Raw genomic sequence first — 24,953 nt, 5'->3', positions numbered from 1 at the left:
AGAAGGTTACTCTACAGCATACCTAGTACAAAAGTTAATCCAGTCTTCCTCAATATGTATTAGAACAACTGCCTGGAACCATATGTATCACAGGTCCCTTATCATGCACCGCAAATCATCAAGGTCAAAGACAGGAATTGACCTACTTTAAGACAGGAATCTGATGTGCCTGTCCTTAACATTTGATATGTCCACACAATGTAAACTAAAACGCACAGGAGGAAATAATGTGTACCAAACTGAAAAAAGTTCTGCTGATAAATAATTTCAGCTTGAAGATTTGGTGATACTTTGTACTCTATGCATCCTAATGAAATTGGTTGTGTTTGATTGTTTTTTTTTTCATTTTTTCATGCCTTCTCTAACTTTTTTCAGGCAATGTTTAGCCTATGTTCACTGTATTAAAAATAATATAAAATAAAGTTTTAAAAGTCCATAATTGTACATATTGAATTTTCACTGTAGTACCCTGAGTACCAGCTCTGAGGAGAAGTATAGGTCGCTGAAGTGATGAAGAGGGGGTGGACAATTGCACTTCTGCAAAATGTGGATGGATACAACCCACAGTGAGTTACGCAAATATAATCCTTGCAACTAACTAATACAGATAATTTTCCTTCACCTCCAGAAAATGTTTAACTCAGCTTTCTTAACACAAAAACACCAGGATGCACTACAGCATGTTCTGGTTTTACTTACGGTGCACTCTTTGACTAGAAACTCTAGTAGACAGTTTGATTCTTTATCAGTATTTGACCTTTCCTAATTGAACAAATCAGTCTTGGAAATATTTTGATATACACATGACTACATTTCCAAGCATCCCTAGACATAGCAGTGAGCATACAATACAGCTTCCAGTTTCTCAGTCTTTGTCTTGGAGCCCTGTCCATTGTGCCCTGCACTATGGTAAATAAATGGTCCATAGTGGAAGGTGTCTTATGTCTTACCCAGCAAAAACTTTTGTTTTGGGTCTACTGGATGCCACAATGTCTCTTTAATAATGGTCTGTCAAAATCGGCTAATTGTTGGAGGTGTCATGCAGTTAATGCTCCTTTTATGCCTATGTTTTGGAAATGCCCAGTAGTTGCCTCCTTTTGGGAGGAAGCTATCATATGGATAGACTTTGTATTGGAAAGCTCTTTAATATTTACTGATGTACATGTTCTCTTAAACTGTTTACCTGCTTTTTGGAATGTAACACAGGATCAGGGTAAACAGATTTTTTGCGCCCTCTTGGCTGCTAAAAAACTAATACTACAATACTGGAAGGATAAAAGCTCACTGCCTATAATGCAATGGACTGAAGACTTAACAACACTAGCAACATTTGAAAGAGTGGTATACAGTCAGGTCCAGAAATATTGGAACAAGGATAACTGTTTTGGCAGTTGGCCTCTGTACACCACCACATTGAAGTTGAAAGGAAAGACACCCAGATGGGAGCGAAGTCAGGACTTTCAGCTGTAATTCAAGGGGTTTGACAAAAGTGGGGCACTAACCATTCAGAAAGTACAGCCAGTGGCATACACTCACACCCATCGTTGGTGGCTCACTTAAAGAATAGGTGTCACTTAAAGAATGGACTTACATTTGGATATTTGGTCTGCTTTTATTGAACTTTATGTATAATCTATTTTTTTCCTTTTTTCTAGTATGTTGTAATATTTGAAACTGAAGACTTTAGAGCATGTTGTTATATTTCCAATTTTTGGTTTTGTTATTTTTGTTTGTTTTGTTTTGTTGAAACTCACAATTAATAAATGATTGCAAAAATAGGGGCAGGTGGCGGGGAAGACTCCCTGTAGGGATTGAGGTCCCTAGGCCCGATGATGTCATTGCCACTGGCAAAAGTGTGGGTGCTTTGGCCCACTCTGGACCAGATCTGCAGTTTAGATTAATTTTGGGACAACCAGTGTTTATCCAACAAATAACTGGATTACTCCAGATAATATCTGAAGCAGATCTGGGTGGGTCCCCATCACTGGAGGAAATAGCATTACAGCTGCTTTCAGATCAGATAAAAGTAGTAAGATAATTAGAGGAGGTACTGGAGTTGAGGAGTGACATAAACACGGTCAAAACAAGGTCTATTTGTCTAATAAGTTTGATAATATGCGAAGTATTTGAAATGCACTATCAGCACCATAATTTATTTGCAGACTTTATGGAGTATCTGATAATTACAACCTAAGTACCTTGCTTTCCACCTGCTTTAATTTTCTTCTTAGATCTTCAGCTTGAATACTTAGTTGCTTTGCCTCTGCCTTATGCTGTTCCATCCTCTTTCTGGTGAGCATCAGTTCTGCCAATATATCTTGCTCTTGCTTGGTTAGCTCACCATCGCTGAGTGGCAGATCCATAAAGTCCTTTTAACAAATCAACAAATATACTATTTAGACAAACAAATTATAAACAGTATATACACTTTACATAAGTAATTTCATGTGGCAGCTGTTACCATATGGAAAGTTGTTCATTGTTCACATGCAATGGCTTTATCATGTCAGATCATGTCAATGGCTTTATCATGTCAATGGCTTTATCATGTCAGGTACTTCCACAAATACTTTAAATGAGTGATTTTTGTGGCCTGATGAAAGCCAATATAGTGTTGACCTACTGCACACAAATGCCATGTTCCATGGGAACAACGGCTCTCATGTACCGAAATGTTCTGTCTATCTATCTATCTATCTATCTATCTATCTATCTATCTATGATTTATCTATTCTGTCAATCAATATCCTATTGATTGATTTTGAAGTGAATTTGTGGTTCCTCCTCAGATGTTTCATCTAAGCTATTTTGAAGAAAGTCCCAAACATTCTGATAAGACTAACACCATTTTTGAAGGGAGATTTACAAATAATTGATGATGATGAAACGAGTGGAACTGCTATTAAGGGACTGTGTTCGTGATGATTCCAGACCACTATTGGTCTGATGTAATGATTCCAGACCACTATTGTAAGATAGATAGATAGATAGATGATAGATAGATAGATAGATAGATAGATGGATAGATGACAGATAGATAAATCGATCAATCAACAGATAGATATACTGGGGTAGTTTATCATGGCCTCGTGATCACTCTGATGTGGAAAAAGGAAACATCTCTCTATTGGTGTCTACCCTGTTCTCCTGCTGTAGCTGTAGGGAAATGTCAGGGTCATCTATGAGAATGTCAGGAGTACAGCTGTGGTAAATTAAATGACATTTTAATCAAGAGACACTAGAACTGTTACATTTAAACTGGAGAATCTTTCAATCTATGCATTACAGTCTCTGCAGTTCTCATTTCAACTAATATTAAAATAAAGTTCCTCGGCTTCTGGAACATTTTAGCAAAATGAGAATGTGCACACCTTCTTTCTTTAGCCAACTTCTCATTTAAGTCAAGTATGCACTTTCATGACTCACTGAACTCTCTCTTCTGTATTAGAGCAATAATAATGTCATCATAAATTGCAAAGGTGCACAAACCAAAACAGCGGAACAGCTCCTTCAAGGATTACCAAGCTAAAAGGTTTTATCCTTGATAGTACGAATAGCATCTTTTGATCATGAGCAAATTATTGTGTTTTTCTATGGTTTTTGAGACTTCCTAGTGTGCTGGCTTTGGAATGGCAGTGACCAAAAGGAACAGGGCCAGTCGTTATCACTGGAGAACCAGAACCAGCTTGCAGGATCAGATAGGACTAGAACTCAAGGATATGTAGCTTAAAGATGAAACTAGACATTATGGTGGCACAACCCACAATAATACAGGTCATGCTAAATTTATACAAAGCAGTGTGTGTGTGTATGGGGCAGAGGACTTTATTTAAAGTGCAGCATGGATAGGATGAGGTGCTGAACCTTTCTCCTGCCCACACATCTTCCTAGCGCTTTACCTCTGGGTAGGATTACTTTCGCTCACTGAGCCACACTGAGAGAGCAGTGGTTTTGGGTGAGGAAGTATGGGTTAGAGAAGTGTCCAGCATCCTTCCCACCCATGCTGCACATAATTGCACTAATTCCTCCACTATATACATGGAGATAAGAACTTTTCCCTGCTGCATAGTGAGAAATATCCTTTCTCAACAGGCAGCAGGGAAATGCTTTTATCTCTGATCAGCTGCTGATTGGAGATAAGAGCTTCCCCCTGCCTGGGGAAAGAGGGCAGGTTCTGGGGAAGAAGCTGGTAGGCTGGATGGGGAATCGCTGTTGCCCAAGATTCTCCAGTTAATAGCCAATATATTATATTGTTACTGGTTAGCTCCCCAATTGTTTTAAGCACCCATAAAATTAGTGTTGAAATCATATCTATACTGAAGTGGATATCAGTGACATTTTAAACAGTCAACAGTTTCATAAACATTTATGCTGATCTGAAGGCTTCACTGAACAATTCAATGTAAAAAACCCCAAACCCACTTTACTGCAGCAGATGAGGCAGCAACTAAGCAAGAGGGTAGACGAAGGCACTATTCACTCCATAAGACTCTGCATAGTCACAGAGAACAAGACACAGGAAGAACAAACCAATGCATTTGTTTTGCATTGTACTCCATAGTCTGTGTTATGCAAAACAAAATCCCCCACAGGGATCAATCCTGTGGCCACAAGCACATAGAGGACAACACACAAGCTGATAGAGCCACAGCATCTTGGTGGAAATTCACGTGAGCAAGGTGGAACCTTTTTTAATTCATTGTTCGAAGCATGTGGTTCCTTTGTACATACAGCTAGGGATGGCGGAGAATTTCTCCACAAATCTCTGGGAGGCCAAATGCCAATGCATTCGGCCCCCCGAAATTGGTGGGGAAATTCTCCGCCCCCCCGCCCCCCTGGGATGGGACTTACCTCTGTCGAATGTCCCTCTCGGCGGCGGGTCCCGGCGGCATTTCGGCGGCGTTTCGGCGGGGGTGGGGACGGCGGCCGGTCTTCCGACCGGCTGCCGCTGCCACCATTTCCCTATAAAATAAAATAAAATAAAAAAAAGTGATAGGCTACGTAACGATTTACGTAGCCTATCACGGCTAGATTTTCAAAGTCAGCCGTGATAGGCTACATAAATCTTTACGTAGCCTATCATGGGTGACTTTGGGGAAAAAAAAAAGCTCGTATGCAAATGGCGGTGCCCATGGGCGCCGACATTTGCGTACGTGCTTTTTTTTTCAAAGTCACCCATGATAGGCTACGTAAAGATTTATGTAGCCTATTATGGCTGACTTTAAAAATCTAGCCATGATAGGCTACGTAAATCATTACGTAGCCTATCACTTTTTTTTTTTTTACCATTTACTTTTTTATTTTGCAGCCGGGGAGATGGGGCGCCTCCCCCCGGCCTGAATTTCGGTCGGGAGGGGCGGGGTGCCTCCCCCCCACCAAGAATTTCGGGGGGAGAACCGGAGCGCCTCCCCCCCCACCAAAAACAGCTGTGGGACCAGGTAAGGGACTTTCGTCCATCCTTACATACAGCACTTCCTTGACATAGCACTGCTCCACCTGAGGAATTACGATACATGTGAATAAAAGTGTATTCTCATTATGTAACATTCTCAGAAACGTTGAATTTAAAGCAAAAAGGACTGAAACAGTTCATATCAAATTATAATCAAATAGAACAAACAGTTGTAGGGGATGATATTAAATAAATATATACAGAATGTGTTTGCATTTGGTATGAAAAGCCTTAAAATATTCTTTAATGTTTACTTTCAAAAATAAAATTAAAAACCCAAGATATCTTGAGCAGTGTAGACTGTGCTGCAATGGCTGAAACTCCCTTAGTAGTTACAATCAGTGTTAATTGTGCTGTTTTTACAAAGGCAACACACAGTCAGAAGACAAATAATGCTCCATGGCTCAACAAAGGCAATGGAATGACTCTGCTTCTATAAATGGAAACTGTTTGATTGCCTCATGCTGCTAAGCCTTGTTACACTCCAGCTGCATTTAATAGGGGGACACTCACAAAAACAGTTATTCTTGCATGGAAACAAGTTGACTTGAGTAGAGTATGTACTGACACTATAATCCAATCTATTTCTTTGGAAAGAAAATGAGCTCAAGTCATCAACTTCTGCCCTGTCTCCCCCTCCTCCTCACTAAGAGACATGTAAACAGGAAGGCACAATTGAGGAGTTGCTGCTTATGAGGACCTATTGGAGTTTTCTGCAGCTCCAGCCTAATTGACTGAAGATGATGTTGCAGCCAAGAGTACTGGAATATACACACAGAGTGGTATTCAACTGACATATGACATTTGAAGCAAAATAGCCAAATATGTATTTTTCTGCAAATGGGAGAGAACTCAAAAAGTACTTCATGAGAAAAAATACATTTTGCTAAATGTTACACACACACACTAGTCTCTATGCAAAATAATAAGTAGACACAAATCTGAAATCAGGAATGGCAGATTTTTGGAAAATAAAAATATCTGGGGACCATTTGAACCAGGACACACTGTCAATGACCTTAAGGCCATTCTTGAACAAATGCTAAAGACAGATATTAATTGTTGAAGTACAACTCATCAAGAGGTTCAACTCTATTTCCTGGAGTTCGAATAAGGGCACTTAAAAAAAAATCACACTACAAATGTTAATCAGGTCACCATTGCAATGATGTTTGTGTTATTTCCCAACAATGTTTGTGAATGGCCACAATTAAGGTAACTTTCACTGTCTGTACTTTCTGCATTTCAATTCCCTCTGACACACAGTTTACATTTCTTCTCCTACCCCATCCCAAGCATGTGTGTGCATGTGTGCGCGTGTGTGTATATGTACTGTGTGTGTGTATATATATATATATATATATATGTGTGTGCCAATTTGAGGTTAACACTACATGCATCTCATGAAGTAGACAGCATCCACGAAACTTCATCCCAGAATAAATGTATTAGTCTTTAAGGTGCCACAAGCTCTGTTTTTGCTTTAACAGACTAATACTGGAAACAGACTAATGCTGCAACAGACTCCTCTGGAAATATTGTAATTCCTCAACAAGACAACAGGATAAGTTCTCCATAATCCAGGAGTCTGATGATTTTTCCAGCAGAAATCACTTTACAATATTTTATTATTTTTTCTTCTCACTAATTGAAACCGAGGCCATCATAGAGCTGCTGTGTGGACCGTCACTACCCAGTCTGTGCCGGCACCATGTTTCTTCTCTTCTCTGCCACTAGGGATGGACGAAAGTCCCTTACTTGGTCCTGCAGCTTGCTTCGCGGTGGGGGAGGCGCTCTGTACCTCCCACCAAAATTCTGGCTGGGGGGAGGCGGCCCGTTCCTCCGGCCGCAAATCCTCCTTGCCGGCTGGGACGCAAATGGCGGCGGCTGTAGCCGCCACCGTTTGCATCCCTGCAGTCAGCCGTGATAGGCTATGTAAATCCTTACCTAGCCTATCACAGCTGACTTTGGGGGAAAAAAAAGTGCGTACGCAAATGGCGGTACACATGGGTGCCGCCATTTGCATTCCTTATTTGGGCACGTGTAGTCTACGTAAACATTTACGTAGACTACGGCGAAAATAAGGGCAACGCTATTTGCATTGCCCTTATTTTCGCCGTAGTCTACGTAAATGTTTACGTAGACTACATGTGCCCAAATAAGGAATGCAAATGGCGGCGCCCATGGGTGCCGCCATTTGCGTACGTGCTTTTTTTTTTTCAAAGTCAAAGACATAAGGATTTACGTAGCCTATCACTGTGTTTTTTGAAAATCTAGCTGTGATAGGCTATGTAAATCTTTACGGAGCTATCACGTTTGCTTGAGGTGTTTTTTTTATTTATTTGGAAATGGCAGTGGCGGCAGCCGGTCGGAAGACCGGCCACCGCCGCCTCACCGCCGCCGCACCGCCACTGGGAGCCGCCAGCGCCAGGGACATTCGCCAAAGGTAAGTCCCATCCCGGGGGGGGTGGTGGCGGGGGTGGTGGCGGACCGTTTCTCCACTAATTTCGGGGGGGGGGCGAATGCGTTGGCATTCGGCCTCCCGGAGATTCGTGGAGAAATTCTCCGCCATCCCTATCTGCCATGGTTGCTCTTTTAGTGGTAGAAGTGCCACCAATGAAGCTTGCAGGTAAGGCATCAAGCAGATGGATGCTGGGTGTTCGTTTCAGTGACAACAGCTATGGTGAATATCTTATACACAGAGTGGATGGGGAGGGAACTAATGATCAGCTTGCATCATCATGCTTTCCACCAAATATTCTGTAATCTGTCAAGCTTTGCATTGTTCTGTAGTGTATCTGATATCATATAGTGCAATATATTTTGTGGGTTTTTAAGAAATATCATTGCATTGACATAGAGGTTGGTTCAATGGGGGCTGGTGGCTTTGGTTTTGGTGGGGCTGTGTATCTATTCTGGGTTTTAGTTAGAACCATCCAGAACCAAGGTGCTGAACCTACTTTGGGGATAAGGTTCAGCACCTTGCATAGCTCCTTTAGAGTTCCAGCTAGTCCTGACTGAAACCCAGCATGGATTCACAGCCCCACCAAAATCAGTGCCGGCAGCCTCCACTGGGTTGGTTATACACAATCCTAAGCATTTCTTTAATGGAACAGCTAGGATTATACCACAAACAATATAGACACTTTTAAAAAAGAATGGTTGTGTGACTTTATTCTTAGCTGTTGGTACATTCTGAAACATATTGCAATGACCATTTCAAAGACAAATGTTCAGGAGCTATTAAGCATTCAGCATGATTCTTTTTAATGGCTTCCTTTTACTTACCAGTGAACTTTTACTTACCAGTAAATATTTACAATGTTTAGTATGAGACTACTTTGTTTTAACTTCTGAATATTGCCACAGATGTACAATATGTTATATAAACTTGAGTTTCAGTCTGAATGAACAACAGCCTTAGTTAATGTTACACATATGCACTGTTTAGTTTATTGTCCACTGAAGAGGTCAGTTTGAACTGATCTAAATTCTCAACAACATATGGGAGCCCTTTAAATTACTGGAAAATTACAATTAAACTTACAATTAAAATTACTGGAAAATTACAATCAGGGTAAACATGACTTAGAAGATGAGTTTAAAAACACATTTACAATCAATACTTTTTATTATGATCACCAGCACAAATGTGTACTAGAAATCATGCTAAAGTTACATGCAATATTTTATATTATTAGTGTGCCCAGTATTGCGTCCCACATCTTAAATCACTTTTGCAAATATCATTGAGTTCATTCATCCCTAAAATTTGCATTCAGTTACATGCCCTTTACCTAATACCTCACAGTTAAAAGCATAGGTGCTATTTATCTGTGAGCAGCTGGGACAATGTGAAATGACCCATCTATGTGGGTGGGGGTGAATCTCATGGGTGTCCTTTAAAATGAGTAGTCTCCGTTTTAAGGTTACAGTCTTATACCAACTGACTTGTAGTAAGACCCACTGAATTCATTGGGACTTATTTCTGAGTAGACATATATACAATTGTACTGTTAGGCAACCTTACTTCACTTGCTCTAGCTTTACTGTTAGAGCATCCAAGCAAGAAAAACTACAGATCTGTTAAAAATAGGTACTCCTGCTGCCACTCACCCATGATTAATACTAGTGCTGTGCTGAAAATTTCTTTCACTTTTTTTTCTTTTAACCAATCTCATTCAATTTGATAGAAAAGAAATTGCTTTTGAAAAGAAATTCAAAGGAGAAGGAAAATCCAGAGAATTTCTCCTGGGCTGGTTTCTGGGTTCTTGTGCTTGCCTTATTTATGAGGTGACTGAGGAGCGTGTGTGAGTGTCCTCTCTTTCATTGTACAGTCATCTCTCTGGCAACCTGTAGATTTCTCAGCTAAACATTCTTCAATTAAAGGCAGGGGAAAACACCATGAGGATGTACGAAACACTTAACCTGGTTTTGTCCAGGGACATCCGCCGTGGGGGGGAGGCGCTCCGTCCCTCCCCCTGAAATTCTTCCCGGCTGGTTCCGCTTCGCGGTGACTCCGTGGAGCCACCTGCTGGGGCTGCCTGCAGCTGGACATCTGGCTGCTGGGCTGCGCAGGGACGCAAATGGCAGCTGCCGTAGCCGCCGCCATTTGGTTCCCTGTCTTTTGCCATGATAGGCTACGTAAATATTTATGTAGCCTATCACGGCAAAAAAACAGGAACACAAATGGTGGTGGCTACGGCGGCCGCCATTTGTGTTCCCTTTTTTGCCATGATAGGCTACGTAAATATTTACATAGCCTATCACGGCCTCCACAGGGACGCAAATGACATCCCTGTGTTAGCCATGATAGGCTACGTAAGTATTTACGTAGCCTATCACGGCAATAATTAAGAGGCGAATGGCGGCTGCAGACACGGCCGCCATTCGCAAAGCAGCGCGAACCGCACCAGGTAAGTGCTCTGTTTCGCGCACCTCTTGTAATGGCTGCATTTAGCTTAACCTAAGAACTTTACGGCTGCCAGTGGTGTAGCAGATGCCATTTGCATCCAGAATCAGCCCTTAACCTAGTGATATGGCATGGCAATGGCGGCTGGCCGTATCGTTGGTGTTACGGAGCCAACGGCTGTCTCTGCAGAATTGCCATGGAGTGGTGCTGGATGAAGGGGATTCTGGGGGGGAAGGATAGATCACCTCCCCCCGCAGGTGGTTTCCCCCTGGGATGACAGGTAGAGAATCTGCCCATCCCTGCCCTGGAGGCTGACAACATCATGAAAAGGAACCGCAAACTTCCATGAGTGAGCAATCTCAATAGCAGGATAAAGTTCCATGTGAAGGAGCCCTCAGGCAGAAATGGAGGATGATTCAACCCAATCTTCTCCAGTATGGTAGGGAACAAGAGAATGAACTGCTTCCATCCTTTGTGGAGGGGGTCCTTACTGCTGCCTCAGAAGTACTATCCTGACATTGCAAGCTGCAACTAAGCATACTGAATTATTGCCAAGCAGATCCCATATTGTGCAGATGTGTTGACCTGAATTGGCAACAAAGGGCAGGAAAGGCTTAATACCTGGAGTCTTGTACCTCTGAGTGGAAATTCCTGTGGATGACTCAGCAGGAACAAGGTCTCTTAGATAGGGATGTCAGAGAATTCTGCCACAGATCTCAGTGAGGCCGAATGCCAGTGCATTCGCCCCCCCGAAATCCATGGTGGAATGAAGCCCCCCACTCCATGAAAAGCGCACGAAATGGAGCACTTACCTGGTGCTGTTTGTGCTGCTTTGCGAATGGCAGCTGTGTCTGTGGCAGCCGTTCGCTTCTTTATTATTGCCGTGATTATTCATTCATTATTGCTAATGCAGGGGTGCCATTTGCATCCCTGTGGAGGCTGTGACTAGGGATGGTGGAGAATTTCTCCACGAATCTTCGGGAGGCCAAATGCCAATGCATTCGGCCCCCCGAAATTGGTGGGGAAATTCTCCGCTGGCCCCCCGCCCCCCCCAGGATGGGACTTACCGTGGCCAAATGTCCCTCTCAGCGGCGGGTCCCGGCGGCGGTTCGGCAGCGGTTCGTCAGGGGCGGGGGCGCCAGCCGGTCTCCCGACTGGCTGCTGGTGCCGCCATTGCAAAAAAAAAAAGTAAAGTAAAAAAAACAAAAAAACACCTGTGATAGGCTACGTAACAATTTACATAGCCTATCACAGCTAGATTCCCAAAGTCTGCCGTGATAGGCTACGTAAATCGTCACGTAGCCTATCACGGGTGACTTTGAAAAAAAAAAAGTGCGTACGCAAATGGCAGCAGCCCATGGGCGCCGCCATTTGCGTTCCTTATTCTGGCACGTCTAGTCTACGTAAAGATTTACATAGACTACAGCGAAAATAAGGGAATGCTATTTGCGTTGCCCTTATTTTCGCCGTAGTCTACGTAAATCTTTACGTAGACTAGACGTGTCAAACTAAGGAACGCAAATGGCAGTCCCCATGGGAGCTGCCATTTGCGTACACTTTTTTTTTTCAAAATCACCTGTGATAGGCTACGTGACGATTTACATAGCCTATCACAGCTGACTTTGGAAATCTAGCCGTGATAGGCTACGTAAATTGTTACGTAGCCTATCACGGGTGTGTGTGTGTGTGTTTTACTTTTTTTTTCACGGCCGGGTAGATGGGGCACTTCTACCCGGCCTGAATTTCAGCGGCAAGGGATGGGGCGCCTCCCCCCAGCCTGAATTTTGGCTGGGCGAGGCGGGGCGCCTCCCCCCCTTCGCCTGAACTTTGGGGGGACAACCGAAGCGCCTCCCCCCCACCGCGAAGCAAGCTTCAAGAACAGGTAAGGGACTTCCGTCCATCCCTAGGTGTGACAGGCTTCGTAAATATTTACGTAGCCTATCACGGCAAAAAAAGGGAATGCAAATGGTGGCCGTCATAGCCGCTGCGATTTGCATTCCTGTTTTTTTGCCGTGATAGGCTACGTAAATATTTACGTAGCCTATCACGCTAAAAAAACAGTGGCACAAATGGCGTAGGGGCCGCCATTTGTGCCCCTGTCTTTCGCCGTTATAGGCTATGTAAATATTTACGTAGCCTATCACGGCCAAAAACATGAACACAAATGGCGGCTGCTGTAGCCACTGCCATTTGCGTCCGGAGGCTTCACACACCTGCGAATGCACCCAGCCGGTGGCTCTGTGGAGTTGCTGTGGAGCGGAGCCAGCTGGGTTAGGATTTCGGGGGGAGGTGCGGAGCGCCTCCCCCCCACCGCGAATCACCCTTGCGAAAAGGGAAGTGACTTTCATACATCCCTACTCTTAGATACAGTAACCTGTATAATACTAAACAACCAGCCAGATAGCATATAGACCCTCTCTACAAGCTAGCTGAAAGTCTTTTTCTAGTGCCCAACTACTTTAATCAAGCATCTGGGAATATCCCTGTCAAAGCATGATAGAGAATGCCTTACCCAATGGAATCGACGTGTCCTGGATTTTGCATTCACCACAACACAGGTATGCGTGTGGGGTCCAATGTTGTGTCAAGCTCCAGAGATGAGGTGGAGTTAGTGCTATGCCAAAATCTGTCCTCCAATTTCCTGAAAGTTTTCATGAAAGGGCCTTCCATTGGTCTGCCTCATTTTCAGGACAGCTGAATTATGTTGAATTTCTTTTGGTGGTGTTTTTGAGCTTACCTAATCCCATTTAGACTCCCAGGATGCCTGCACTTCCTAACCTGAAAAAGGGAGGAATTAGCTCATGTTGCCTTCCACTAGGCTTCAGTTGAAGTGTAGGGAGCTAAGGAAGCTACAGGCTGCCAGAGAGATAATTGTACAATGAAAGACAGGACACTTTCGCTCATTCCTCGGCCACCTCTTAAGTAAGGTAAGCCCAAGACACCTGAACCCAACCCTTAAGAATTTCTCTGAAATTTCTTCAGTATTGAATTTCTTTTTGGAAGCAATTTCTCTTCTATCAGATTGAATGAGAATGGTAAAAAAAAAAAAAGTGGAAGAAATTTTTGGCACAGCACTACTTTTAACCAAGGAAGAGGTGAAACTGCTGCAACACAGGCTTATTTTTATTAGGGCTGTGCACAGACCCCCTGCTAGGGATGGTGGAGAATTTCTCCCCGAAACTTCGGGGGGCCGAGCGCCAACGTGTTCGGCCCCCCGAACAAGTTTCGGGGAGAAATCCTCCGCGCCCCCCCACCCCCGCCCCCCCCCGGGACGGGACTTACCTTCCCTTAATGTCCCTCCCGGCGGCGGGTCCGGCTGGCGGTTCGTCCGGTGTTCAAGCGGGGCGGGAGCGGCAGCCGGTCTTTCGAGCGGCTGCCGCCCCCGCCATTGCAATCAAAGAAAAAAAAAAAACCACGTCCCCTGATAGGCTACGTGACGATTCACGTAGCCTATCACGGCTAGATTTGCAAAGTCAGCCGTGATAGGCTACGTGAATCGTCACGTAGCCTATCACGGGTGACTTAAAAAAAAAAGAAAAAGTGTGTACGGATAATGGCGGCCCCCATAGGGAGCCGCCATTCCCGTTCCTTATTTTCGCCGTAGTCTACGTAAACATTTACGTAGACTACAGTAACTAAATAAGGAACGCGAATGGCGGCTCCCTATGGGGGCCGCCATTCGCGTACGCGCTTTTTTTTTTTAAGTCACCCGTGATAGGCTACATGAAGATTCATGTAGCCTATCACGGCTGACTTTCCAGATCTAGCCATGATAGGCTACATGAATTGTCACGTAGCCTATCAGGGGACTTTTTTTTTTTTTACTTTCGTGTTCGCGGCCGGGCGAGGCGGGAAGCCTCCTCCCCGGCCTGAATTTCGGCCGGGCGAGGCGGGAAGCCTCCCCCCCGGCCTGAATTTTGGCCGGGCGAGGCGGGAAGCCTCCCCCCCCAGCCTGAACTTCACGGGGGGAGCAGCGAAGCGCTCCCCCGCACCGCGAACAAGCTGTGAGAAAAGGTAAGTGACTTTCGTCCACCCCCCCCGCTTCACTTCAGATGCCTCATTGGACCCTCCAAATCAGCTCTGCTTTGACTCGGACTGATTCAGACCCCCTTTGCTTTGACTCAGTTCCAGATCTGAAGTGAGATTCGGATATCCGGATCACTCGGTTTTGGTGTTTTCCCACTGACTTGCATGGGAAAACACAAATGGCCATAACTCTTTCAGTGTTCATGATAAATAAATGAAACTTGGGACCCTCTCTGCAGACATGGAAGGGATCCCACCTGCCAAATTTCAGACAGTTTGTCCCAGTACTCTTTGTGCTAGGTGAAGCTGAAATTTGACATTTTCCACAAAAACTCTCAAAGCAAATAGCTTTACCTCTCAGCATTGCACCACCGCCTCCTCCTGCCTGCTCGGTTGTCTAAGGCCATGTTTCCACAACAATGGAAGGAGAAGCTAACAGAGGAGTACAGGATTTTAATTTAAAAGGAATCAGCTTTGCTGCAATGTGGTCCATGCAGGGCTCCATGAGCAGGTTCTCCGCACCGGTAAACATCACTTCTCAGATCATACTTCCTGGTAGGGGTGGGGGATGTAATGAATGTCATCTGACTGGCAGGGGCTGCTCAACCAATAAGAGAGGGTTCCCTCCTCTCCCCCTTTCTCTTTTCCCCTGAAAGTCCAGATGTACCCACATTTCAGGAGCAAGCCTCACTGAGCACAATGCGAGTTACTTCTGAGTAGACACAGATATGCGTGTTCTGGGAAAGGGGGGATGACACACAAAGAGGGAAACAAGCCCCCAGTTTAACCCAGAGGACCTCTATAACAAAGGGTTGAAGTAGCTTCTTCCAAAGGCAATAAACCAAACAAAGGTGAATCAGAGCCTTGAGATCACACTTTACCACACTTAGGAATTTGGACTTTAAACTCTGCCATGTCAATTGAGGGGGTTCTCTGTAAATTCTGTGGGCATTAAGAAAGCCTCATTGACCACAATGGGACTTACTTCTGAGGAGACACTAAAGGGTATGTTGTGGCAAAGACGGAAACCAGCCCCCATTGTAACCTGCAGAATCTCTATAACAAAGGGTCTAAGTTTCTTCCTAAGGAAATAAAAAGGAGAATCAGAGCCTTGAGATCGTGCTGTGCCTTGTCAACTGAGGGAGTAAATCACTGGTGGAAACACCCCCAAGGACTGCTAGCTGTCCCCTGCTTATGCGGAGACAGCTAGCAAGCAGTGGGGGCGTGCGCTGCGCCTCCTCCTCCATGGGTGATTCACAGCACTTTTTGCATATAAGTCTATGTGGACACATGGACTTATATGCAAAAAGTGCTGTGAATCACCCATATATTTAAGATTCATGGTGCTTTTTGCATGCAAGTCTATGTGCACATAGACTTTGAATCACCATGTTTTTTAAAAACATGGCAATCGCAGCCGAGGCGGATGGACCGGCAAGTGGAGCAGGGGCTTTGGTGGTGGTGGGGCATCTGGAGAACCCAGACAGGGGTGGGTTCTCACCTCCCTAAGTAACACCACCAGAATGATCTCTGACTCTGAAATGCAGCTGTTTTTCTCCAGTTATTCAGGCTTCCCCTCTCCTCCACCACTGTCACTGATTGGAGGTTGTTGGATTTCAATTAGGGATGGACGAAAGGCCCTTACCTGTCCTCGAAGCTTGCTTCGCGGTGGGGGGGAGGTGCTTCGCTTCTCCCCCCGAAGTTCATGCGAGGGGGGGGAGGCACCCCGCCTCGCCCGGCTGAAATTCAGGCCAGGCGGGAGGCGCCCCATTCCTCGCTGGTGAAATTCAGGCCTGGTAGAAGTGCCCTGTCTACCTGGCCGTGAAAAAAACAAACAAAAAAACCCCACCCCCGTGATAGGCTACGTAACGATTAACGTAGCCTATCACGGCTAGATTTGCAAAATCAGCCGTGATAGGCTATGTAAATCGTCATGTAGCCTATCACGGGTGACTTTTGAAAAAAAAAAAAAGAGCGTATGCAAATGGCGGCCCCCATAGGGAGCCGCCATTTGCGTTCCTTATTTGGTCCCTGTGGTCTACGTAAAGATTTACGTAGACTACGGCGAAAATAAGGGCAACGCAAATAGCGTTCCCTTATTTTCGCCGTAGTCTACGTAAATCTTTATGTAGACTACAGGGACCAAGTAAGGAATGCAAATGGCGGCTCCCTATGGGGGCCGCCATTTGCGTACGCGCTTTTTTTTTTCTTCCCCAAAGTCACCCGTGATAGGCTATGTGACGATTTACGTAGCCTATCACGGCTGACTTTGGAGATCTAGCCGTGATAGGCTACGTTAATCGTTACGTAGCCTATCATGGCTTTTGTTTTGTTTTTTACTTTCCTTGTAATGGTGGCTGATGAAGACCCTCGCCCCTGATGAAGACCCGATGAACCGCCACCAGGACCTGCTGCCAGGAGGGACATTCGTGAAAGGTAAGTCCCATCCTGGGGGGGGGGGCAGAGAATTTCACTGCCGATTTCGGGTGGCCAAATGCGTTGGCACTCGGCCCCCCGAAGTTTTGGGGAGAAATTCTCCCCCATCGCTAGATTTCATTCAGCCCTGATTTGGCAACTAAGTTTCTATTCACCAAAGCTCCCTCCCTCCCTCCTCCTCCCCCTCCCTGCTTCCCCCATCCCTCCTCCTCAACCCCTTGCTGAACTTTCTCAAGTTGATACTTTTGGCACCAGGCTGTCTGGGTTGCTCAAAACGAATCACCGAGTTGGACGAGGTGCTTTGTATACAAGCTGCTTCGCCTCGGGGTGCCTCGTTGCAATTCTGCTCCACCTCGTATCATGCAGAGGCATCTCTGAAGCAGCCCGCTTTGACTTGTTACTTGGGCCACGGACCGAAGCGGTGTGCAGCCCTACTTTTTATGGCTTCTGGCTTCAGAAGAAGGGGAGAAGGGGCCTCCCCTGCCAGTGTTTGGATTCCTAGGCCCCAAACATAGGGTTGGCCTGTGAGTTACACATAGATATCTTCTTGAATAGTGAATGTTGCTAGACATCCTGGATTTAGAGATTCTGTGTCACAAATTATATGACTTTTATAGCAAAATTGACAAGGACCTTAGAAATCCTCATAAAATGTATTACTGGCTATAATTCTACAGGAATGAACTGTTTCAAGGCAACTGTCTTCATGACATATTCTAAAGTGAATAAGGTATATGTATCGATACTAGATGTCATATGCTCTCTCTACATGACAATATTTTTTTTTTCATTTCACCCCAATCTAGGCCACACTTCATTGTTTTGATGTTTTTGTTTTCAAATGTTTTATTGCAATGTTTAACTTTTTGTAAACTGCCCTGGGAACCTGCTGAAGGGTGAGGTATAAATCAAATCAACAAAACATAAATACAAAAATATGATTTGTTTCCCAACTTCTTCAGCTGATAGGAGGAAGACAGGATCCTTGAGGCTAAGCTAGGCAACACTCCCTCATGCTAAAGGTCCATACTAGAGGTGGGAAACCGTACATGGGCATAGAACTTTGCTCCTGTCTTCCAGATTCTTTAGCTACTTTTCCTCTTCAGATTTTTCCCCCCACAGAACATTTTTATGTGTGCAGCTCAAATATTGTTTTAGACTTGCTTACACTATTAATGCGAATGTTTTATTATTGCTGATTTGAAAGATACCTGGTTCACACATAATAGAAATTCCAAGGTTGCTTGACTCAGAAATTGCTGTGGCTGAACAGGAAAAAGTGAGGGCTTTTCTTTGTGTGCATTTCTGCTTTCAATCAACAACCCAGGAATGCCCCATACTTGGGTTGTTATCATAACATCTGAACCCAGGATCTCTGGGTTGTGTAGGGGTTAAACAACCCAGAGTTAACACAACATTTGTCCATGGTTTGTTGTTGGGTTAACTCTGGGTTGTTTAGCCCCTAAACAACCCTGACTTCCTAGGTTCGGACATCACGATATCAGCCCAGGAATGATGCTCCTGTGTTGCTGATTGAAAGTGGAGGCGATGAGCATGCAGGAGGCAGCATGTGCACTCATTCCCATTCAGCCACAGCAATTCCTGGCTTAAACAACCCAAGAATTGCCATTATGTGTGAACTGAATCAGGGAAAGAGAGGCATTTTAATGGGAATGAGCATTCTGGATAATTTTCTTTATGTTTAGATATGCTTCACATATCCATATCTCAGTAATATAGCATTCTAGACTAGGGCTGCAACCCGAAACACACTTCGAAGGAAGAAATGTCCATTCAACACAATGGGAATAGAGGCTCAGTCAGTACAGACCTTGGGGACAGACATCCAAGGACCCACTCAGTCACCTTGAGCAGGTGGATACCAATAAGTTGAGAGCCCCCCCCCCAATACAATGGACTCTAAAGTCATGAATGCATCATTGAGTGGGACACAATTCTTGGCAAACATGCAAAGGATTTCAGTGAAATGGCCTGGCCTTATTTTTAACATGCTAGTTTGTACACATGTATTTAAGGCCAGATTGAAGCTAATGAGAATTTTAACCTCTGGGGGTGGCTAGAAAGACAAGTGCAAAAGCAGGGGTTGTCTGACTATGCTGAGCCTAAACCCTTTCCCTTAAGAATATTGCTTTAATGTGAGATTATGTTTTCAGTCATATATTGGACTGCAGTGTCAAAATAATTCAAAACGATCTGTTCTGTGGCAAAGCATAAGGGGATTTTACACACCATTCACATTTCCCACCAGTGTGCAGGTACATATGCTGGGTAAATCTGTGTAACTAGGAAATATTAAAGTCCTTCATGTGAATGAACTCCCTAGGTAAAGGTAAAGGTGTCCCCAGCCAGTCGTGTCCGACTCTAGGGGGTGGCGCTCATCTCCATTTCTAAGCCGAAGAGCCAGCGCTGTCTGAAGACGCTTCCGTGGTCATGTGGCCGGCATGACTGAACACCGAGGTGCACGGAACGCTGTTACCTTTCCCGCCGAAGCGGTACCTATTTATCTACTTGCAATTTCTTGCTTTCAAACTGCTAGGTTGGCAGGAGCTGGGACTGAAGCTCACTCTGTCATGCGGCACTTGGGTCTTGAACTGCTGTCCTGCCGACCTTCTGGTCTGCAGTTCAGCATCTTAACCACTAAGCCACCGCGGCCCCTTGAATTCCCTAACACATACATAAATCATCCCTTATAGTCTGATATTCATATAATTATTTTCCATGCCTCTGCTATTACTGATGATGGATAAAATGAAAAAGCATAGAAAGGGTTAAAAAAAGAACATTCTGTTAGGCATCTGTTGAAATATATTTATCCACATCAGGAAATATGATCCATGAAAATAACGTTATGATGGTTGAAAAGCCAATTCACTTGAAAAATCACTATTATGCCAGAAAATGCTGATGCTGACTACATGAAAGCCAATATTAGTTTATAAATTTACCCATGTTTAAACAAGCTAATAGTTTTGCTGGTTTATGCATTTCTGTTTCAATCTCATTTATAAGGTTTTATGAAGGCAGGCAGATCAATATTTTTGCTTCAGTGTACAAACATATTCTGCATTATAACTTGTATTGGGACATGTGCATCCCAAAATAGTTAAAGTAGAAGTACTTTGAGTAAATGGGTTTAGTAGTCCCACTGAAGTTAATGGGGTTGTCAGCTTAATGGAAGTATTCAATTAGTATGTTCTGGATCGCAACATACAGGACTGCAGTGTAAGGCTTACAGAATGCTATTGAATTAAAGCTTTCTATGATGCCTTTGGATACATAGAACACTAATAAGTGATACCTCATTGCCAAGAAACATAAAATAAGGACCCCATCCATTTGCAGTGCAAGAATGAATCCAAAGGTGAACAAGTAAAAATACTTTCATTCTAAACTTCGAAAACAAAGGAAGTATTCAGGGAAACTTTAAAAAGGAAGAAAAATACTTGGTATTAAGTAAATGCCTGCTGCAACATGAGTCTGCCTGTACAATCATCTCTGGAGGTCTTCCTCTGCTATTTGAAGTGAGGGGGTGGCAAGTGGAGAGCAGGCTTTCTCGGTTATGGTGCCCAGTGTGGACTGCTTTCCCCTGGAAGGGTCACCTGGTTCTGACTCTGTCTGATGTCCTTTTAGTGCCAGGCAAAGACCTTTCTATTTCCCCAGGTGCTCCTTTTCTTTCTTTTTCATCACTGGTGGAATTGTTTTAACTGCCGCTTTTATTTTGTGTTGTGGCTGTTTTTGTATTTGATGTTTTTTGCAGTAGCTTTTAGTGTGCCTTCAAGCTTCCTTGGAAGCGTTTTTACACACTGGGTTGTATCCAATGTTACACTAGCAGACAAAGTACAAGAGGTGGCATTGTTTTGCTAGCACACACACAACTGCTAGCAGAACAGCTGGCAGACCTAGTACAGGTAAGACCTAATGACGTTGTACTGAACTGTGCAAGGGCTTGGGGAACACCTTGTGCAACAACTAGTGAAATGGATTTGCAATGGCTTTTGGAAGGATGAAAACCAGTTTTCCCCAAGTTGTAGAAGCCTGCGCTAGCAGAATGTCCAGCATCATTTCTATTGGTGCATTTGCAACCCCCTGAAAATTCTGTTCTGAAAACCAAAAGGAGTAACTCTGAACCAACACAAAAACACACTTGTTCAAACATGTAATTTCACCTTTGCAAAGTTTTCAGTACCAAATATGTGTGAATATCTTGTATATTGCTCAGAGAGATAGTTTTATCTTGTGTTGGGCTTTTCGTCTTCCTTCCTTCCTTCCTTCCTTCCTTCCTTCCTTCCTTCCTGCCACATGGTACTCTCTGCCAGGCATTCTCCACAGAGTTTTTTCTGCTTACTATGAAAACCCTGTCAAATATGGCAGCTCCAGCAAATGATCAAAGTAAAGGTGGAAAGCACAACCTTTTGTTTTGCCTTCTGGGGGCCAGATATACCCCTTCCCTCCTAATTCTTTACCCTTACATCTTCAGTAATAGACTCACATCTTAGAGATGCAACCTGCTACCCAAAAGATAAAGAATGTAGATCTATGTTATTATTCTATGAATGTCTTACCAAAATTATTCCTGTGTTTTATTAGTAAGTATATTGAATTTCAATTTGCCATTCTCTTTTGTAGAATACCACATAAAAGGAACAGTGATTGTTACCGTATACTTGACCTGATCCAACTAGGATCACTCAGTAAGCAGAAGCAAGCTTCCTCATTGTATGCAACACTGGATGAGAAACAGCATACACAAATGACTGCTGCATAAACCAGTTCCCTTTGTGATGCAACAGTGTGGGCTGTGCAAGGGCAGCTCTTTTAAAACAATTAAAATTCTGTTGTTCTTCCTTGCCACACAGCTGATGGATGGGATATTAATGTAATTGATTTGATAAGACTCTGCACATTCAGCCCTGGCTGCTCTGCTCAATGTGCTTTGGATTTGGGTGACTGTATTAATTTTTGTGTTACTTATAATAGTACCATTATCTTACAGATCAGTTGTAGTTCTCGTTTCCATTCCCTAATAGTTAGGATGGATATAATGTCATCTATGCTAGAAGATTTTCTAACACGTGGATTAATCTATACAACCATGAGCTCTGCTGACTTGTCCCCTTCCAGAAGTGGTAATTTCAACTAATTTCCAGTTGCACTAACCAGCGCTACCTTCCTGTTGGGCTAGCAGTCATTTCCACTAGTGCAGCTGCAGAACTGGATATGGCCCATTACTAGTAAAACCAACCCTATTTCTTCAGAACCCAGGGTTAATCCAAAACCTTATCTGTTGAATAGGTATGTGTGCTGTTCATGCAAATGTGTACATGAGAATGGAGCATAGTTGCCATCTATTGACTATTTGACTGTTACAACACTCTGCTTTATGTGGGAAGGTCTCCCAGCCACTAAATGTTTGAAAATCTGTAGTTCTTAGCAGTTGATGATGTGTATCAATATACAAGTTTAAATGCATGGCATTTAAATGTGAAAATGTGTTCTCTGAGTATATGACATTGCATGGTTTGAAGTTAGATTTGATAGAGAAAATGGGGTGCCACACTCACACACCAACAGCTTGGCTTGCTGAAGTTTAACTGTAAAACATGTGCACTTGTCATCCTGCTAGTATCCAGTTCTTAAACATGTGCATTATGCTATCAGACTGCCTTTCTGTACAATCAGGTAGCTGGCACCATTGTGTAGCGTGAAGGCCAGTATGCATAGAACCTTGCTGCAGATCATGAGCATAAACCATAAGAGTACCAACCAGCTCTGTCCCTCAGAGGCTAAGCCCTCATAAAGGGGTTGGTTTGCTTATCACACTAAACCATGGTAATGCCCTTTCTGGGCTACAGTCATTGACCGTGGCATAATAAGTGCTTTTGTTGGTTATGGCAAACTTGATGTATGAAAACATGTACAGTCTTGCCCAGAATTCAAGGGGCATTTTCACAACTTGGAGAAACAATCAACGTACCATCAGAACTCTTACAACACCTTGAAGTTTTTACATGTCGCCTGTACAGCTCTAAGAACATGGCAGATGTAAATGAGTTGCACTATATCATCTTCTGTGCCAAAAAAGGGTGCTATAGAATCATGTCAACTGCCAAGTAGCTGCAACTTCCTTCAGCAACATATTTGTTGTGCCAGTTACCAAAGCTTGAATTTCTCAAGATGGAACCAACCACACCATTTAACGATCTACATAGTAGGAAGGAATGCTGCTGATTGATGAGGATATAGGGGGAGTATCGTTTTACATGAGGAATATTACTGCAATAGAGATATGATCCATTACTAATCAGTGTTAGCAGGTTCAATGAGGAAACTTACGGTGTATAATATGCAGAAGACAGACCACACCATGGCCCCTATTAACAATTTTATCCATAAATGAAATCTAAGCAATGTTTTTCCACTCATTATTTACAGATTTTGCATTGTCCATTCTGCATCTTTGCAGTGATGCTCCCCAAAATTATTTCTGCACATTATGGAGATGATTTCTGGACATTATCTTTTCTGTTCAATCTTGGGCCCAAATTGAGCAAAAAGTGTGAAACGTCTAACTTGAAACCTCATATTACCTATTTTTGGCTATTTTTTTTCCACAATTAAGGTATTTTTTTTCAATGAAAGCTGCTCATTACCAACAGCCATCATGGCTAATAATTTGCTAGGGTCATTTACTATCTAAAGACAACTACCTAATTTAATCAATCCAGATGGTAAAAGCCACCCAATTCTTAGACTCATTGCCCCATGTCTACATAGGAATTAAACCTGGCTCTCCCAGTCCTAGTTTGATATTTTAACCACTATACCACATTGGTTCTCAGTGGCATGTTGTGGTTTGAGAATGCTAGGGATCCTCTGGAACTGATATGTCCCTCCTGTTTTGCAGCTTTACTGAGTTTACTCTACTGATAGACCAGGGGTACAGAATCCCTTTCAGTCTGAGGGCTAAATTCCATTTCAGCCTAAGGGCTGAATTTTGGAGAAGCTCTTGGCGGCTGCATTCCAGACGTGGGTGAGGCCAAAATGTACCAGCATATTTTGCTTAAAGCTCTTACTGCCAGTACTGAAGCCTTAGGAGTTGCATTTCAAGCTTTTAGAACAGGGAAAAACAACAACCCCTCATAGTTTAACTGTTTCTATCTGCTTGGTTTCATATTCAACATTGTTAACATATTGATATTTTTTCTTGTTTTTCTCACCCCCTCTTTTTAGTAATAAAAAATGTCAAATAAACTTAGAATTGTATCTTTGAATGTTGAAGGATTAAATTCCCCCATTAAAAGGAGGAAATTTCCTTACTTAGTGAAAAAGGAAAGAGTAGATCTGATATTTCTCCAAGAAACTCATGTTAAAAAGGAAGATGAACTTTAAAGAGTTTAAAGTGAAGTTCATTTTGCTTCAGCAAATAATAAAAAAGGGGAGTGGTCATTATAGTCAAACCCCACTCTCAAATTAAGTTCTCTGAAGAAATCCAGAAAGCAGATTTATTTTTGATACTATATATTGGGGAAGTAAAATTTATTTAGTAGAATGTCTGTATGCTCCAAATAACAATCAAAAGGAGTTTTATAAAAAAATTGAACAATACAATATATTCCAATTTGGACAAAGAAGTTATTACTGGGGAGGATTTTAATGGTGTGGTCAACTCGCAAGTAGGGATGTACAAAACACCTACCTGTCTCCGCACTGGGCAATCCGCGGTGGGGGGGAGGTGCTCCGTCCCTCCCACCGGAATCCTCGATGGGGGGGAGGCGATCCGATCCTCCCCCCCGGAATCCTGCCCGTCTGGCTCTGCTCCGCAGCCAAGCCGTGGAGCCGCCAGCCGGCTCTGGCCGCCTGCAGCCGGACATCCGTCTGCTGGGCAGCCCTGCAGGGATGCAAATGGCGGCTGTCGTAGCTGCTGCCATTTGCTTCCCTGTATTGAGCTGTGATAGGCTATGTAAATACTTACGTAGCCTATCACAGCAGGGGGAAAAAAACCCAGCCTACGCAAATGCCGGTAGCTGCCGCCATTTGCGTATGCTGGGTTCCCCCCCCCCCGCCATGATAGGCTATGTAAATACTTACATAGCCTATCACAGCCTC

At 43.6% G+C, this 24,953-nt stretch overlaps 1 protein-coding gene across 1 annotated transcript in view; it reads right to left on the bottom strand.

The window, feature by feature from the left end:
- Positions 1-1,654: 1,654 nt before the first annotated feature.
- CCDC102B (coiled-coil domain containing 102B) overlaps positions 1,655-24,953 on the bottom strand; it is a 158,948-nt gene continuing 135,649 nt past the window's right edge. The window contains exon 8 of the mRNA XM_084849958.1: positions 1,655-2,369. Coding sequence (XP_084706084.1) covers positions 2,184-2,369 — 186 coding nt within the window. The 3' untranslated portion in view covers positions 1,655-2,183. The remainder of the gene's footprint in view (positions 2,370-24,953) is intronic.

The sequence above is a fragment of the Heloderma suspectum genome, chromosome 4 (genome assembly GCF_057233095.1).
Source record: "Heloderma suspectum isolate Gila_16-S chromosome 4, 16-S_ref, whole genome shotgun sequence".
In the NCBI taxonomy this organism is placed as follows: Eukaryota; Metazoa; Chordata; class Lepidosauria; order Squamata; family Helodermatidae; genus Heloderma; species Heloderma suspectum.
Note: the sequence above shows the minus strand (reverse complement) of the source record. Positions and strands in the feature narration are given on the sequence as shown.